Source organism: Capricornis sumatraensis, chromosome 2 (genome assembly GCF_032405125.1).
Source record: "Capricornis sumatraensis isolate serow.1 chromosome 2, serow.2, whole genome shotgun sequence".
Taxonomy (NCBI): domain Eukaryota; kingdom Metazoa; phylum Chordata; class Mammalia; order Artiodactyla; family Bovidae; genus Capricornis; species Capricornis sumatraensis.
This window is the reverse complement of record NC_091070.1, coordinates 122777032-122794185: the sequence shown is the minus strand read 5'-3', so window position 1 is coordinate 122794185 and position 17154 is coordinate 122777032. Positions and strand designations below refer to the sequence as shown.

The window sequence follows — 17154 nt, the reverse complement described above, 5'->3', positions numbered from 1 at the left end:
GTACATACTGAAGAAAATCTAGGCCTCTCAATCTCTTCTTCTTAAAAAAGATAGTGAACTGAGAAGTCCCAAAGTAGAGAGAAAGATTAGAGCTGTTCAGTCAGTAAGAAACAGATGTTAGAGAAAGGAGTGTCGATATCCATTTTTACAGAGGGCTGTTTTTCCAACTGTGAGAATGCTGTTTTTCAAACTGGGTCTTGACTCATTACTGGATGTAACCAATATGTTTTGATGGAATATAGAATAGAAATAATAAGGGTAAATATTATTTCAGGTATGTACACACAGGATGTAAAATGTATTTCTTACTTTGGATCATAATCAAAGTTTGAAAGCAGCTAATTTACAGGGCCATTTGTGATCAAAAAAGAATGAAAAGATTCCTTTCCCATGCCCCCTTTAGAAGGAACAATGACACCCAACACCATCCTGCCTCCCGCTTTATTCTCCATAGACCTGGCTTCCACCCACACCTCCTCTGATCTCATCCATGCTGATTCCAGGGTCCAGGTTTTCAGATCTGGGGTCCATAATGTCAGGTGAAGCTCCACCCACACCACCCCCAGTGGCCAACCCACCACCCACCACAGCCTGATGGAGCCTCTGCCAACCAGGATGCTCTGTTCCCTGAAAGAGGAAATTCAAGGATGAAATGCACACACTTCTATACCCTCAGTCTCCTCCCACCATGCCAAGAGGCTAATGATCCTCACCTATCCAGACTGGAGAAGATAGCCAGCTGCCTGGGGGTCAGGAGGAAGAGAGAGGATGACTACACTTTGAATAAGGGTGGGGAAGGAAGGAGATTCCAGAATCTGCAGAATGCCACTCTAGGAAACAACTGTGCATCGCTGGCCCACCATCACTCATCTTTCACTGGCTTCTCTCCACCCCAGACCCTAGGAAAGTCACTCAACTCCTCTTTCCCATCTCTTACCCCGTAAGTTAGGCCCCTTCAGTCTATCTGCTCACTGACTCCTGACTCCACCCAGCAATTCCCCATATCATGTCTTCTCAAGTGACCTCACCTCAAACAGTCTATGCCCCCACAAGATATGTCCCACTCTATCTCCCTAGTGTCAGCTATCACCTGGGGCAAAAGGAGACTCCAGTTCCTATCCTTAAGCCCCCTTTCTCCCAGGCTCCTTCCCTCATCAACCTGAGCCCATAACTCACAACAGAGAGATCCCATATTCTTTAGGGCACGGGTTGCTTCACTCCTGTATGCTGAGGATTCGCAGGAGGATATTATACACGTCCTGTTCCATGTAGCCCTGTAGGTAGCAGGAAAGAAACAAAAGGAGATGAACAGAACATGAAAGGGAGAGTTTCTGCGGTAGAATGCAACTTACTATGTGCCCTCACTTAGTAGTACTTCTCCATAGCTGTTTCCTAATCTTTACAAGGAAGATAATAACATCGACTTTTCAGGACTGCTGTGAGGGTTACAATTGTGAATATGGTGGAGCAAAGCACCGGGTACAAAACTAAGGGTTCGATTCTTTGTAGTTATTATTGTTCCTAATAAAGGAGCAAGCCACCCACCTCTTCTTCCTTGGTGAGGGATAAGCTGGCTCGGGAGGAAACTGAAAGGGCATGTTCTGTGTACCAAGTTGCTTCAGTCATGTCTGACTCTTGTGACCCCATGGACTGTAGCCCACCAGGCTCCTCTGTCCATGGGATTCTCCAGGAAAGAATACTGGAGCGGGTTGCCATATCCTCCAGGGGATCTTCCCAACCCAGGGGTCAAGCCCTCATCTCTTACATCTCCTGCATTGGCAGGCAGGTTCTTTACCACTAGCGCCACCTGGGAAACTCCCCAAGAAAGGGCATAGGGACAGGAAAAAGCCTTTCAGTCAGGGAATTGGAAAGGAGGGGCAGACACCTCTTCCCTTCACATTCATACTCTTGATCTGCCTCATGAGGTCCAGAAACCTGATACTGGAACATTTAAAGTCCAGCTTTCTGAGAGATGACGTCTTTGCAGTTAAGAGAAGAGGCGCCAAATGCAATGCCCCCTGGCTAGCTCTCTGCCTCTACCTCCCCCCAGGCTCACCTGAGCAGCATTCAGCAGATGTTTCCTATAGGTAGAGATGATCTCTTCATGGTTCTTCTGGGAATCCTAGGAGTGAGCATCAGTGGGAGGTCATGTGACTCACCCTCCTCCCCCAAGCATGAGGAACATCAAAGGGAAGTGGTCGGCTGCGGCAGGTGGGCTCCCTTGGTCCCTGAGCGCCTCAGCCTAGACCACTGCCTGGCCGGGCCTCTGGATCCCCAGAATCTCTCCCACAAATACATCACTGCCACTCTGCACGCTCCTCTCTAGCAGTGCCCATCTCCTGAGGACCAAACATACCTGCAGCTGTAGAGCAAGGCGAGCATTATCTCCCCGAACAGCTAGAACCTCCTCTGAAAGCTGCTCCAGCTTCTTCAACAATTCCTTAATCTGAGGCCAAAAGGAAATGAAGGGAATCAGTGAGGCCCCAGTCATTTCCCACCCCAGGACCACTCAAAGTCAAGATCAGTTGCCATTTATTGGGTATTTAATATCTGCCATGTGCTTTTACACACATTGTCTCATTTAATCCTCAAAACAACTCATCTGTTCTAAGAAAAACAATACTTCTCTGAGGGAAGATTATCATTCACATTTTGTAGATAAGGAGCCAGAGTTAAGTAATTTGTCAAAATCACACAGCTGATAAGTGATGAAATCAAGATTTGATTTTGAATCAAGATTTCTCTGAATTCATGGTCCACACTCTTAGCTCCTTACTGAATCCTGACCGACTTCTGGCTGCTGATCACTGAAGGAAATGGAGATGAGTTTTTGTGGTTTGTGAGGTTGAGACACAAATGAGTTAATGATAACCAGCTGTAATAGGAATGGTGGCAGGAATGGCAGGAGTAGCTAACTTTTACTGGGTATTAGCCATTTGCCAAAATTATTTGTAATATCTTATTTAATGTAATCTTCATAACAACTGCTATTATCTTCATTTTATATATGAGAAAACTGAGGCTTAGATAACTCACCCGAGGTCAATCAGTTCAGGTTTTTTGTTTGGCCGCTCATGGCATACAGGATCCTAGTTCCTAGACTAGGGGTTGAACCTGTGCCCCTTGCAGTGGAAGCTCCAGTTCTTAACCACTGGCCTGCCAGGGAAGCCCCTCAATCAGTTAGTTTTAAAATTGAAATTCAAATGAAGGCAATCTCAATTAAGAGCCCACTACACTATTTTCTTTTGCTCATTTGTCTAATCATCTTCAACACCAACATAAAATTCCTTCTTTAATTAGCCCCACCCCACACTGATTCCTATTCTATATAACATTCCTTCTACATTTATGTACATTATATTCTGTCAAATGTAACTCCCTATAGTTTTTAATCTTTCTAAATTTGATCATGTACACAAATTTTAATAAGTCTGAACTCACTCGTTGCACAAGTAGTTCTAGAATTACTAAATTCATTTGTAAATTGATTTTTTTAGAATTCATAAAAACATGTCTTTTAGAAATATATAGACTTATATTCACTTTTGGAGCAATCATTAGGAAACTCGAGTATCTAACACAATGGTTTTCAAATTTTTTTCCTCTGCATGGCACCCTCTTTGCCAATAAAACTCTTTTGTAAAACCTACTCTGATTGAAGTGAGCTTCAACCCCAAACCCCCTCAGACCCAGGAGAACATTGTGTGGTCCTTGCAAAATCTGATTGGCCAAAGATAGTTTCAGGTTGTGCGTGCCTGCGAAGTCGCGTCAGTCGTGTCCGACTCTGCGACCCGTGGACTGGAGCTCGCCAGGCTCCTCCGTCCATGGAATTCTCCAGGCAAGACTACTGGAGTGGGTTGCCATGCCTACCTCAAGGTGACCTTCCTGACCCAGGGATCGAACCGTGGGGCCTCCTGAGGCTCCTGAACTGCAGGCGGATTCGTTACCGCTGAGCCACCGGGGAAGTCCCAGTTTCAGGGCCGCAGACCCTAAGCACGCAGAAACCGTCCCTGATACTTCCTTCGGTTGGCTGGCTGGCCTGCTCACCTTGGCCTCCTTGTCCCGGCAAGCCCCGATGAGATGCTCCACCTTCTCCTTGAGCAGCTCCGCCGTCTTCTCGAACTGTTCGGAGCGTCCGCGCATCTCGCTGGCCTGGCGCTCGTGCTCCGCTGCGCGCGCGGCCAGGTCCCCGCTCCGGCGCCGCTCCTCGGTCGCCGCCTCCCGCAGCCTACCCATCTCCCGGCAGGCAGTGTTATACTTTTCCAGCAGAGCCTTCAGCTCCTGGCCCCAAGCCTGGGCCTGGGCCACCAGGGAGCCCCGAGTTTTCTCGTGCTGCCGCAGGCTGGCCGCCTCCCGGGCCCTCAGCTCCTGCACTTCCTCAGTGGCTTGGTAGAGCAGCTGCTTCAGCTTCCCGATCTCCTGGCTCTTCCCGCTCATTGTGGCCTGAACTGCCCGCAGCTCTTCCTCCAGCTTCCCCAGGTCTTGCTCCAGAGCCGCCACCTGAGGGGAGGCCGAGCCCTTCGTGGAGACGCCTGGCTCCCCACGGCGGGAAGGGGAGCCCCGTAGCTGCTGGTTTTCCTCTTCGAGCCGAGCCAGCCCCTGCTGGGCCTCGCGGTGCCTGGCCACCAAGGCACTGATGCAGGCCTGCAGGTCTTCGAGGGGCTCGGCTGCGCCCCGTGCACTCCCCTGGCCTACCAGGTCTGGGGGCAGGCAGTCCCACAGCCCCTGGAGGCCTCTGTTCTGGGAGGCCAGGCGCTTCCGCAGCTTCTCAGTGGCCTCCTTCTCCAGGGCCAGTTCATCTGTCAGCAGCCCCACACTCCTCCGCAACTGCTGTAGCTGGACTTGCGCCTCCGGCCTGGGCACAAACTCCCGCTGTAGCCGCTGGCTCAGGGACTGCAGCTCCCCCTGCAACCGCTGCCGCTCCCGGCCCAGCTGCCCCAGCTCCTCCAGCAAGTTACTGTTGCTCAGTCTCAGGGCGGACACCTCCTTCTCCAGCTGTCCCCTGGCCTGGCCTCCTCCTGCCATCTGGTCCCCTCCAGGAGCCCCTAGAGGTTCTCCCCGGGCCCCGGGGACCCTTTTCTCCTTTTCTTCATCCTCTTGGGTGATGGTCCCTGGCAGTGCCTTGGGTGCTTCCTCTCTGGGCTCCTGGGCAGGGGCCTGGGGTTTCATCTGCAATCCTGCTTTTGCTCGATCCAGTCTCACCAGCACCTGCTCCAACCTGGCCTCCATCTTCTCCCAGGCAGCTGCTGCAGCCTCAGCCCGGGGTGTCCCCAGAGCTCCCTCCAAGACAGGTCTTGATAAAGCCCCCCGGGCTGCATCCTTTTCTCGCCACACCGCAGCCAGCTCCTCCCTCAGCTGTAGCAGGAGCTGATTCATGGCTGCTGTGCCCACTGGCTCAGCCACTGTGCTTGTGGGTTCAGACCCTGGAGCCTGGGGCCTCTCCTTCCGGCCAGCAAACAGCTGGTCAGTATGATCAAGGCAAAGGGCCTGCCCATCACTGTTGGTCAGTTGCTGTCCCGTAGTTTCCCCTACAGTCTCAGACTTTGGGCTCTGGGGTGGCTCCTGTTCTGGTTGGGACCTTCCCTGGGCTTCATACTGGATCTCCCCTGGGACTGAATCCTCAGCCTTCTTGGAAGCTAATACTAGGTTGGCTGCCGCTGCAACTGTGGCCTGCTGATGCTTCTTCAGCTCTTGTATGTGCTTAGCCAGCAGGTTGAGAGCACAACCCTGTTCCATGCCGTCTCCTCCAGGCTGGAGACTAGAGCCCTGGTCCCCTGGAGCTCTGGGCTCTTGGGACAGGAGGAGCCCCAGCTCCCGCACGTGTTCTTGAATCTGATTCTCCAGGCCCAGGTAAGCTGTAGCTTGAGCCTTGCACTCTTCCATCTTTTGCAGCAGTTCCTGCTCCAACTGAGAAACTTTTCTCTTCTCCTCTTCATACTTCCACTTCCACTCCTCTGAACATGGATCCTCATCCTCTTCTTCCTCTTGCTCCTCCTCAGGCTCTGCCCTCCATGGGCTCTTAGGTGGAACACCCACCTGAGACTCAGAGGGAGAGGCCTATGTAGAAAAAGGAACAGTGACATCAACCCAGGCAGCTAGCCTTTCTTCTCTTAGGCTGTCTTGATGCCCCAATGATCCCTGCCTGGGAGACATCCCAGCGGGAAAGACTGGGGTGGGTCAGAAGCAAAAGGAGGAGGTACTTAGGGTCTTACCTGGGATGCAGGATTCAGGTGTTGAACTGGCCCCTGACCTACATGAAAAGACATGGGGGAAATGAGAGAGGAGACAGGGCCCACACTCTGGCTTCAGACTTTCTCTGAAAGGAGTGGCCCCTCAGTGTTCATCCTTAACCACATGTGTCTTTCTGGTGCCAGAAGCCACCTCTATTTGATGGATCCCTAAGTAGCCAGCAATGTTGGTTCCCTGTCCCAGAGATATGTTGGCTCATTTATTTCTTTCACTCACTTATGTATTGGACACTGTGCCAATAAGCACTGTTATAGGTAGAAACCAGGAGCTAATGGTGAGCAAAACAGAGGAGGTGGGTTACAGTATAGTAGGGGCAAGAGACAGATTGACCATCGAATCACACAAATAGATGAACAATTACAACTATAAATGCTAGCAACAGTGCTAGCCAGAGTTGCCTTCAGGGAGAGACAAGGTTGCATTAAAGAATTTTGTGACCTTGCTTTTGGGAAGTGGGAGTCATCGCATAGCAAAAGCAATAAGTAAATTCTCCACTAAAGTGACAGTTATTTATCACATGGATTGTTTCCATGGAAACAAATGGGATTCTAAGAAGCTTCTTGGATTCTAAGGCTGTCAAGGAGCATCTTGGAGTCACAAAAGCGGATTGGCTTTACCCCCTCGGCCCTGCCGGTTCAGGGCCTGCCGCAGCAGCCTCCACAGTGTCCTGTCTTGTGTGCGTAGGGCATAATGCAAAGCATCATGCCCCGTGCCGTCCACTGCCCCCGCATCTGCTCCATGGCTCAGGAGCAGTTCAGCCACCTCAGCGCTGCCTTTTTCACAGGCCAGGATCAGAGCCGATCTGTGGGGTGAGACAAATCTGAGCATAGGCTTTTCTCATGACATCCTGGAGTCCTGGTTTCAAAAAAAAAAATAAAAAATCCAGTTGCAAGGTCAGCTCTCACTCACTGTGGTCAGGAGAACCACAGATCATCACCAGTCAGTGACAAAGCATCAGGCCAGACCAGACCTGTTCAGATGTCACTCCAGGAGCTGTGACATCAGAAAGCGGGGAGCCCATCTGAGGGGCTCCATTTTCATCTGCTTTATATGTTGAGGTTCTATATAAGTTCTTTACTGGGTAAACAGATTCTATGTCTTAGAACATAGTTTGAAAGCCAGTCAATTAAAATAGTGGTTCCAGGAATATTAATTCTAATTCCAGAGTCATCTACACTAGAAGGATGGGGCTGGCAGCAGCAGAATAAGAAAGCATAAGGAAAACATTCTTAACTCACCAAGAGGAAAACAGTGAAGCCCAAGGAGGGCTCTTCTGAACTACCACTGGGAAGGAAGGAGGTTCCCAAGAAAACAGAGACCAATCTCTCCATCTCACACACACACACACACACACACACACACACTTTGCCCAGTGGCTCCTTTTTAGATTGTCAGGGTTGGGTTACGTGATGGGATGATAGAGGGCTCACTTGTCATTCTTGTCGGTGACATTGACCCGGGCACCTCTCTGCAGTAGCTGTGAGCAGATAGCTGCATGACCGCCCAGTGAGGCAATCATCAGGGGTGTACGTCCATCCTGCACAGATTGTGGGAACGGGGTTCGTGAGGAGACAGGGGAACCAGGGCTTCGGCACGTCCTACCAACTCCCCTGCTGCCACACCTCTCCAGGAAAAAGCGCCAATCCTGGAGCTAAATACTCCTTCTCAGAGGGTTGGAAACTCTCCAGAAGATAAGCCTTAACCTCTCTGTGTGGCAAAGGAGGAGGGGCAGAGGGAGAAGGAAGAAGAGGTGGTGCCCCACAACCCTGGGTCATGGACCTTGGCTAATTAACCTCAAAGAAAGCAGCAGCCTCCTCATATAGGGCCCTGCCAACACTCACATTATCCAGGACATCCAGGAAGGCTTCATGATCACACAAAAGGAGCACACTTGAGGCACAGCCAGAGGAGGCTACGGAGGGTTACAGGATGATTGGGTTAAGCAGAAGCCTGAAGGACACCTCTCAGACCATGATGCAGGATCCTCTCCAACCCTTTCAGCAGTCAACTCTGGCCTGCCCTTCCCCCCAAAACGTTATCCTCCCCTCCCTCCCCACCTTCTGGTCCCAGCAGCCCCATTTCCCACTAGTACCCTGGCACACACCTGCCCAGTGCAATGGACTACGATTTTCTGCATCTACAGCGTCTTCATTGGCACCATGCTGCAAACAGTCACAAAGAGAATCAGCATGGAGCATGGTGTTAACACTGTCATCTCCCACCCTGTTGTATCTGTTATATAACCAGCTTTTATCGTAGTATAGGGAGGGGCAGAGGGATCATGGCTATGGCCGACTACCCCGTGGACTGTAGCCTACCAGGCTTCTCCGTCCATGGGATTCTCCAGGCAAGAATACTGGAGTGGGTTACCATTTCCTTCTCCAGGGGATCTTCCCAACTCAGGGATTGAACCCGGGGTCTCCCACATTGGAGGCAGACGCTTTAACCTCTGAGCCACCAGGGAAGCCCAACTACTAGGCAAGTCTAGTTTATTCCTTGCAGACTATAGGCAGCCTTGAATTTCAGCCCTGGTTGATAAACCTAGGGCCTAAGAAAAATCAGATTATAGGTAAATAAACACATTAAGGACAATAACGCCTGAGTCCATGTCTGGTACTTTAGGATCCTAAATGAGAATCTTGGAAAGAGCTAGGAAGAACAAAGCAGAGTATCCATTGGCACAATGGCCTGGTTGAACTGGGCCTTTTGAACTTGGAGAAGCTTATCTCTGAACTGTCCACATGTCATTTCACATGTATATTTCTCTTTGTACTCCTAGACTACAAACTCCTCAAGAACAGACAGCAGATTTTGGGTTTAACATGAACACCTCTGCCATCCTTCCACCCGCCCATCATCACAGCAGTCAGTCTCCGCAGTGGCTCTGCCAATGGTGAAACTCAATACACACATATTGACTGACTGGGTGTCAGTCCCTAGCAATGCTGCTTTTTGATTGCCCTGGAGGGCAACATTAAGCTGGGTGCCTGCACATAGCAGATATTAAATAAATACTGACGAATTAATGAATGAGAGTTTACCAGCTCTCTTACTGGGGATGTGAGGGGTACATTTGACCAAATGTTGCTGGTGAGTACAAGACAAAGTCAGGAGTCTCTGGGTCCACTTCTTCCTTTCACAGGAGTAGTATCAGGGGTCTCTCTTACCTGCAGCAGGACCTTGACACATTGTGGCTGGCAAGAAATGGTGGCCAAGTGCAGGGCGGTGCTGCCTAGAAACAGAAAGAAGCATGGAAAGCGGGTAGGTGGCCCCATGGATGCTGATGACTCACAGGGAGGGAAGGCGAGAGACGCACAGATAATCAGAGGGAGATTAGAGAGAGAAACTCTCAGCCACATGGGGCCAGAAATTCCTGTTCCCCAAGTGCCTGGTACCCACAGTGGAGGTGGGAGTGAGAGTGAGGTAGGCCCAGCTTGCAAGGAGGGGAACCCCTGAAAGCAGGCTGGCTGGGACTTACAAGGAGAGAAGCAGAGGGGACTACAGTTTGAACGCCCAGCAGGGCCCAGCACTGCCACACCCCAGCCCCTCACTGCTGCTATAAAGGGAAAAGCAAGCAGCATGACCCAGGGCTCAGTCTAACTCACCGTCCTCATTCTTGCTGTTGATGTCAGCCCCATTGGCAAGTAGTATAGTCAGACATTCTGTCAGGCCTTTGGAGGCAGCCAGATGAAACCTGCCAGAGTCAAGGCCAGGAGGCAGAAAGATAAAGGGGCCTCATAAAGATGAGGAATGGTTTTACTCAGTCAGTCATGTCCAATTCTTTGTGACCCCATGTACTGTAGCCTGTCAGCTCCTCTGTCCATGGGATACTCCAGGCACAAATACTGGAGTGGGTTGCCATTCATTTCTCCAGGGGATCTTCCCCACCTGGGAGAATCTTCTAAGCCCTGCCTGCTATGCTCCATCAACCCAAAGCCAATTCCAAAGGCAGAAAGGAAAGCTCCCTTAGCCTGACTTTCTGAGAAAGAGAAGCTTATGTAAATGGCCTACTGTTATAACATCAGAGGAGGCTAGAAGCAAAGGTAGAAAGAAGAGCTATGGGTCTTGAGCAATCTGAGTATCTCAGGATGTCCAGGGAACACACAATTATCTGTCACTCTGAGCTCAATACCCTTAGCAGACTGGAAATGTCACAGAAAGAGTTGGCCAGAGCAGAGGGCTGGACATTTGCAGGCTGACTTGGGCAGAGACAAGGAATACTATCCCTCTTGTACTAATCACCTCTTCCAGCCACATGATGCTCATGGCCACCACAGTACTCCTAGTGCCTCAAGCATACATGCCCTCCAACTTGTGCAATGAAGAAATACCCTACTTAGTGTATGTTTCAGTTTTCCATTTATTTCATGGCTTTATTCCTTTCTCAGTCAGTTTTGCTGATGTGGGTCATGTGGTGTAAGGACCTCAAGGACAATCTCTTCTTCTCTCACTTTGTGCAGCACTTGAGAAGTAGTGAAGATTTATTGATATACTTGCTAATTAAGACAAGAAAAAAGGGCTCTGAAGTTATAGATGTTTCCTAGTCTTACATCATATTCAGGTTTGAGGTTTTTAAAGAGAACTGCATACCAAGGGGGAGAAAGCAATGGCAACCCACTCCAGTATTCTTCCCTGGGAAATCCCATGAGCCTGGAGGGCTACAGTCAATGGGGTCACAAAGGGTCAGACACGACTTAGCAACTGAACATGACACACATACCAAGGTGGGGATCAAGAGGACTTACTTACGGGGACTGGCCATTCGAGTCTAGCTTAGTGGGTCGGGCAGATTTCCCGGAGGCCAGGGCAGCCACGCGTCCCACATCCCCCCGTTGCACCGCCTCCAGCAGCTTCTGATCACGGCGGTTCCATCTCTCCACCTGGACCAGAGCAACACATTGTGAGAATCTAAGAGGTGGGGATAGAGCCGAGGAAGAAAAAAAGATGGTTAGGAGGCCAAGCGAGGGAAAAGGGACATCCCTGAGGTCCTTTCAGTGTTCCACAAGTCACTCACCCTAGGTCACTGAATGCTTCATAGTTGGGCCGGAATACTCACCAACTCACATGCCACTGAGTCCTACTGCCAGTTACTGCCTGCTCTGGACCAAAAGGGGCTTGGAGTACTGAATTAAAAATCATTGTTTGAGTCCTGAAAGCTAGTATTTCAAATGTCTTTTTTTTTTTTATCAGCATTTTGATTATTTTTAGATGCACAACCTCTGAGCAGTCCTAGCCTTGACTCCTTCCCTTTTGGTCGTTAGGTCTTGCTGGAGCAAACTGAACCAAACTGATCATTCCAGACTTGGGTTCACTTTGCCTCTCAATCCCCTGTGCTGCTTTGTTTTTTGTTCTCAGATATTTGAGAAACCAAGGCACCTAGCTTTGGGTCACAGTTAGGAGTCTAAGTACCTAGCCATACCATCTCTACCCATTGGCTTTGGGGTGCAAAACTTGGAAAAGAAGCACAAAGTTACCATTTTCCGTTCTCATACCCAGGCCCTTTGGCTAGTCCCTCTTCCCCTTCCCTGGCAACACCAACCAAAAGGCCAAGATAGGTCTCCAGCCATGGAGGAGGCAGAAGAGACAGTTGCCCTCCTCCACCCTGCCATCCCTCCTCATTTTCCTGGCAGAGAGCAGCTGTTCCAGACAAGAGCCACACCTGGGCATGCATTGTTCTACTATGCCAGCTTGACTCTTTCAGGTGGTGGGGTAATTACAATAATTGAAGTATTACAGGGCATGAAAGGGCTGTGTAAAAGCACCCAGGGCCGTAAAGCCTAGAAAAGCCTTGTTTGCTCCGGAGAAGAGAAAGGAAAGGAGGAAAGGATACAGAAATCTGTGGAATGGTGACGAGAGCCCTAGGCGAATATTTGTCAGCAGGCCTAAGTTCAGGGCCTGGTTCGACCACTTCCTCAGCTATGTGACCTAGAGTAAGCCATTGAACCCCTCTAACCTGTTTCCTCATCTATAAAATGCGGAAACTAATTACTGCTTCATCATGTTGTATGAAATGAGCTAATGTATATAAAATCTGTTTGTAAACTGTAAAAAGCCTTACAAGTATATGGCATCCTTATTAAAAAAAAAAAAACAGGAAGTGGTGGGGGATTGGTGGTGGCACATTGCATTTTACGAGGTGTGATCGAAACAAGAAAGAAGCTATAGGAGGCAGTGGGGAAAATAGAGTCTCTGGAAGCCAGCTCAGTTTCAAATACTGTTTACATAGCCAGGGCAAATTATTAATCAAGAACAGGAAAGATTTTAAATGCCGACACCATAAAATTATCTAAGGTAAGTGGCTTCTGAGGTAACACTCCTGAGGTAATTCCTTGTAGCCCTTTTAAGTGCTATTTCAATTAGCCTCTAAACGTTCCTGGAAAGTAGTTAGGGCTGATATTATTTTATCTAGTTGACAGAAAAGAAACTGAAGTGCACTGAGGTTAGATAACTGTCCAGGGGCACACCACAGAATAGTGGTAAAATTGAGATTAGAACCCAGGCCACCGGATGCCCTATCTTAGTTCTCACCACCAGGTCATATTAATACAGAGCTATGGAAGGTTTATTTATTTTCAAATAAACAGTCTAAGACCGCCTTCAGGGTAAAGCCACCCACGTTCAGACACTAATCCCTGCAAGAGGAAGAGTCTCCAAACAGGTTAATTCTCAAAGGACAAAATAAGCAAAATGACTGCTCAACAGACTGAGATGTAATAACATATTATCCAACGTCCCCTGGGGGCTATGGCACCCTCATAAAAGGCAGAGAGCTAGAACTACACCTCCACCACAGGACACCATCATTAGCTGACCTCAATCTGAAGTTCTCTGTTTAAAATTATGATTCTAACACTTTCTATCCTTGTGAACTAAGGCATGTAACAACTTCTCTGAACCACAGTTTCCTAATAAAATAACACTATATAAAGCACCTAGCTCTGTCTGTCACATAGGAGGTACACAATAAATATTAGTCCTAATCACTGTCCTTCTCAAACTTGCTGGGCACATTTTGGATATTCCTGGGCTCAGAATTCTCCATCCAGGGGAGTGGGAGGAAGGACTGTTGCTCCTACTGGCCAATAGTCAAGCTGTATAGATGGTAATGGCATTTCTTAGCAATGTAGATAATTCTCTTTCCAGCTAGATAGTTTTAAAATCTACCCCCATTTACTTTCTATAATCTTGTTATACCAAGAGAATTTAAAATAGGTAGAAATTCTTCATGGCCAAACCTCTGCAGAGCTAGGGTGAAGAAGAACAGAGAGGGACCTCCCTGGCTGTCCAGTGGTTAAGACTCAGCATTTCCAATGCAGGGGGCATGGGTTCAATCCCTGGTTGGGGAAGCAAGATCCCATATGGCTGCATGGTGTGGCAAAACACACACACACACACACACACACACACACACACACACACACACAGAGAAAGATGCTTCTGAATCTGAATTGCAAGATCTAGTCTATTTTTCACCCCAGCACCTTGGGAAAGAGGCACTGAATAACCATCACGGCCTCAAGGGAGCAATCACCAAATTAATTAGTAGACTTGAAAACAAGGATACGCTTTGTATTTCTGTAGCCAAGACTAGGGGTGCCTTTGTAGAAGTAATTGCAGCCTCTTCTTATCTCTGGCTGTGTGCCCATGAGTGTCCTATGAAGATGAAACACGCCAACAGTAGAGAGAATGGCTAGCGCTGTGTAGGATGGGTGAAAGGAAATGGTTTTTCTGCCCTGTAGAAACCAGGAGTTGACCCTCAATTTTTAAAACGCAATTGAGGGACTTCCCTGGTGGTCCAGTGGCTGAGACTCTGTGCTCCCAATGCAGGGGGCCCAGGTTTAATCCCTGGTCAGGGAACTAGATCCCATATGACAACGAAGAGTTCACATGCCACAACTAAGAACCTGCACACCTCAACAAAGATCAAAGACTCCATATGCTGCAACAAGGGCTCGATGCAGCCAAATAAGTAAATAAATAGTTTTTTTAATAAAATGCAACTGATATTTCTCTAACTTGATTCAGTGCCTATGATTTAAAGCTATTTTCTGGTTTACTGCCTACAACACTAACATGGAAGACACTCCTTGGGACTAAAACAAAATGAGATCATAGGAGTTAAGTTTTTGTTTGTTTCTTGAACTTCCTATATGTATTCTGGATGACTTAGATTAATTTTTAAATGAGCATATTGATCCTTCAGTTCTCATCTCAGTCTGAGGGTACACTGAACCCAGGGGTTGGAGAGAGGATGGAAAGGGGCAATCTTCTACCATGACTAGGAAGCTAGGCTTTGGGAGTGGTCAGGAAGGCTGTGACACTACTTCTCTGACAAACTGGTTCGGAGTGGTTAGCCACCCAGGGAGTGGAGGAATTTATCATGAGAAGTGTGGGGAAGTTTCATGAGGAAACAATTTACAGCTTAAACTAGTCTATTTTCAATCTTATTGGATCCCTACCCTGACTGAGGAAACAGTTTTCTTTTCAGCTAAGTAGTTCTAAATCCATCTAATTTGCTACCTATAATCTTGTTGTACTAAGAAGAGTTTAGAATGGGTAGAAATTCTTCATGGCCAAACCTCTGTACAGCTGGGATGAAGGACAGAGGGATGCTTTCCAATTTCAATATTCACCCCATTGTTCACCCCAGCTTCCTGAAAAGGAGGCATGGACCAACAACTAGAGAATCAGGAAGAATGAAACAGTTTCCCCATTCCTAAGGAGAGGCAGGCTCCACAAACCTGAAAGGGAAGGGCAATGTGGAGGACTTTCAATAACTAAAGAAGAGTCCATGTGAATAAGAAAATCATCATGAGTTAAGACACTCTGGGTTGCCTCAGTTTCTGGTACCTTTAATAGTGATTCAATAATGCCTTTTGATTGGTTGATTAATGCATGGAAACTAATGGGGAAGCAAACGTAAGTGGGATGAGAACAGGCCTCAACAGAGTACCTACTCTTGTCTCATAGCTTGCTTTCAGATTTCTGTGACCTGCAGAAGAAGCTGAGCATTTTTCACATTTGCTCAATGAATGACAACACTAAGTCAAGTTAGGCTAAGCAATGTTACTACAGGTAGTTGGCAACATTATTTCTAAATGAGCCACCATCTCAGCGTCCACAGAAAATTTCATCCCCTGATAGGAGGTCTGTCTGTAAGAGATCTTCAGAAAAGAAGCACCTATACCCTCCCTTAGCCACTCCCTTCTGTAGACTTTCTCCCTGTGTCCTGTTCTGGGAGAACCTTTGTTCTGGGAGTCAAGGGAGGGAATTGACTTCTAGGAACTCTCAGAGTGAATCCACTTTATTCTCTTCTTCTCTTACCATCACCGTTCCCCAGCTGAGTCAAAGGAAGCAGAGTACAAGCCCTAAACAACTGGGTGAGGGTTTAGAATGAAGGAAGATTCTGGGGAGAAGCAGGCAAAAGGCCTTGACTGACCCAAGAACCCGTCTGATGACCAGGCACTGCAGTGAACTGGCCAGAGTGGAATCTGCGGACAATTTACCCACTCCTTGGGGAGCAGCCAGGCAACTGTGTCTCCTCTGGCAGTGCCTCTCAGTGTGGCCAGACTGGACTGCAAGATTAACCCACAGAGAGCAGGTACAAAGAGATTGGGGAGCTGAACCACCACTGGACAGAGCCGGGGAGAGGTTGAAGAGGGAGAACAGGAGAAGGCTGCTGCTATGGGAGTCCCAGCTGGAAAGAGGTTTGGAGTGTTGTTGTCTGAGAGCCAGTGGTGGCGATGAGAGAATGGAAGTGGAAGTGGTTATGGGGTAAGATGGGGATAAGGACAGAGAACACTATAAAGAAGGGCTAGGGAAGGCACAGGGCTGCAAGTACTTGCTGGACTGGGAGCAAGGATAGGACCATAGAGGAGAGCAGGGTCGTGAGGGGAGATAGAAAGGAGCTTGGGGCTGAGCCCAGGCTGGGGATAGGACAAACGCCTGATGGCAGTTCAGTACTGGGAAACAGGGTAGAAGTAGAAAACAGCGCCTTTACGAGAGAACCAGGGGCTGCAGGGAACATATCATAAGTTGGGGCGTAGATTCTAGGAGGGAAAGAAAGGGTCAAGGGAAAGAACCTTGGGGAGGGCAGAGGTTAGGAAGGCAAGTCAGAGGTTAAGGGACAGGGTTTTGAGGAAGGCAGGGCTGGAGGGCTGCACTATGGGATTGGAAGAGCTAGAAAGACGGATAGAGATAAAAGGCCATGATGCGTGGAGTCGGGACTCAGGACTCTGTCACCACAGGGCTTGGACCCCAGCCCCATGCCCAGCCTCCCAGACATTTTAGAACATACCGCCACCTGTGAGCTGGAGCAGGAGAAGATGCGCTTCATGGCCGGGGCCGGGGCCACGGGGGGAACGGGGACGCGCGGAGAGCCGGGCCACAGGTTCCTGAACCCACAGGACTCGGCGGCAGCTGTGTTAGAGAGCTGTCAAATGCAGAACGGGATCCGCCCCAGACCCGCCCCAAGACCTACCGCGTTCAATCAGAGACTAGAACCCGAGGGCTGGGCTTAAAACTCCGCCCCTCGCCCAGGTCTGCTCGGCCTTTGCGGAGGCCGAAGTCCTGCAGTCTCCGCCCGAGAAGTGGGCCTGGTCTCAAACCTCGCTCTCCCAAACCGAACCCGCTCCCAGCTCTGACTTGCTCAATCCCCAAAGGGACGCCACCGGCTCCAGCTAAATCTCCTCCCCTGGCTCCGCCCCTCCCCGCAGTTCCACGCTGCGGGCCCGCCCTCAAGCCCTGCCTCGGGCCCGCCCTTCCGAGCACCAACACACGGTTCTCCGCGTCTGCTTGGATCTTAGCAACTGTCGCATTTAACCGCTCGTGACGACGATTTGATTCTATTCAGAGACCTTTGCTTCCTCCCTCCTTTCCCCGGCCCAAAACCCAGGCACAAAAAAG

General features: G+C 49.2%; 1 protein-coding gene across 2 annotated transcripts; it reads right to left on the bottom strand.

Moving 5' to 3' along the window:
* Positions 1-1214: 1214 nt before the first annotated feature.
* ANKRD35 (ankyrin repeat domain 35) lies at positions 1215-16585 on the bottom strand. 2 transcript variants are annotated; one of them, XM_068966039.1, is made up of 13 exons: positions 16547-16585; positions 10999-11129; positions 9855-9943; positions 9417-9481; positions 8354-8411; positions 8091-8161; positions 7680-7786; positions 6867-7051; positions 6213-6250; positions 4048-6057; positions 2357-2446; positions 2057-2122; positions 1215-1274 (listed from the first exon to the last, which is right to left on the bottom strand). In XM_068966039.1, exons 1-13 carry the CDS (start codon positions 16583-16585, stop codon positions 1215-1217), a joined length of 3009 nt encoding a protein of 1002 aa, XP_068822140.1. The 2 variants fall into 2 exon arrangements, with proteins under 2 accessions (XP_068822140.1, XP_068822141.1); XM_068966040.1 differs by lacking the exons at positions 9855-9943; positions 10999-11129 and having other exon boundaries at positions 9417-9443; positions 16553-16585.
* Between the last annotated feature and the right edge of the window lie 569 nt (positions 16586-17154).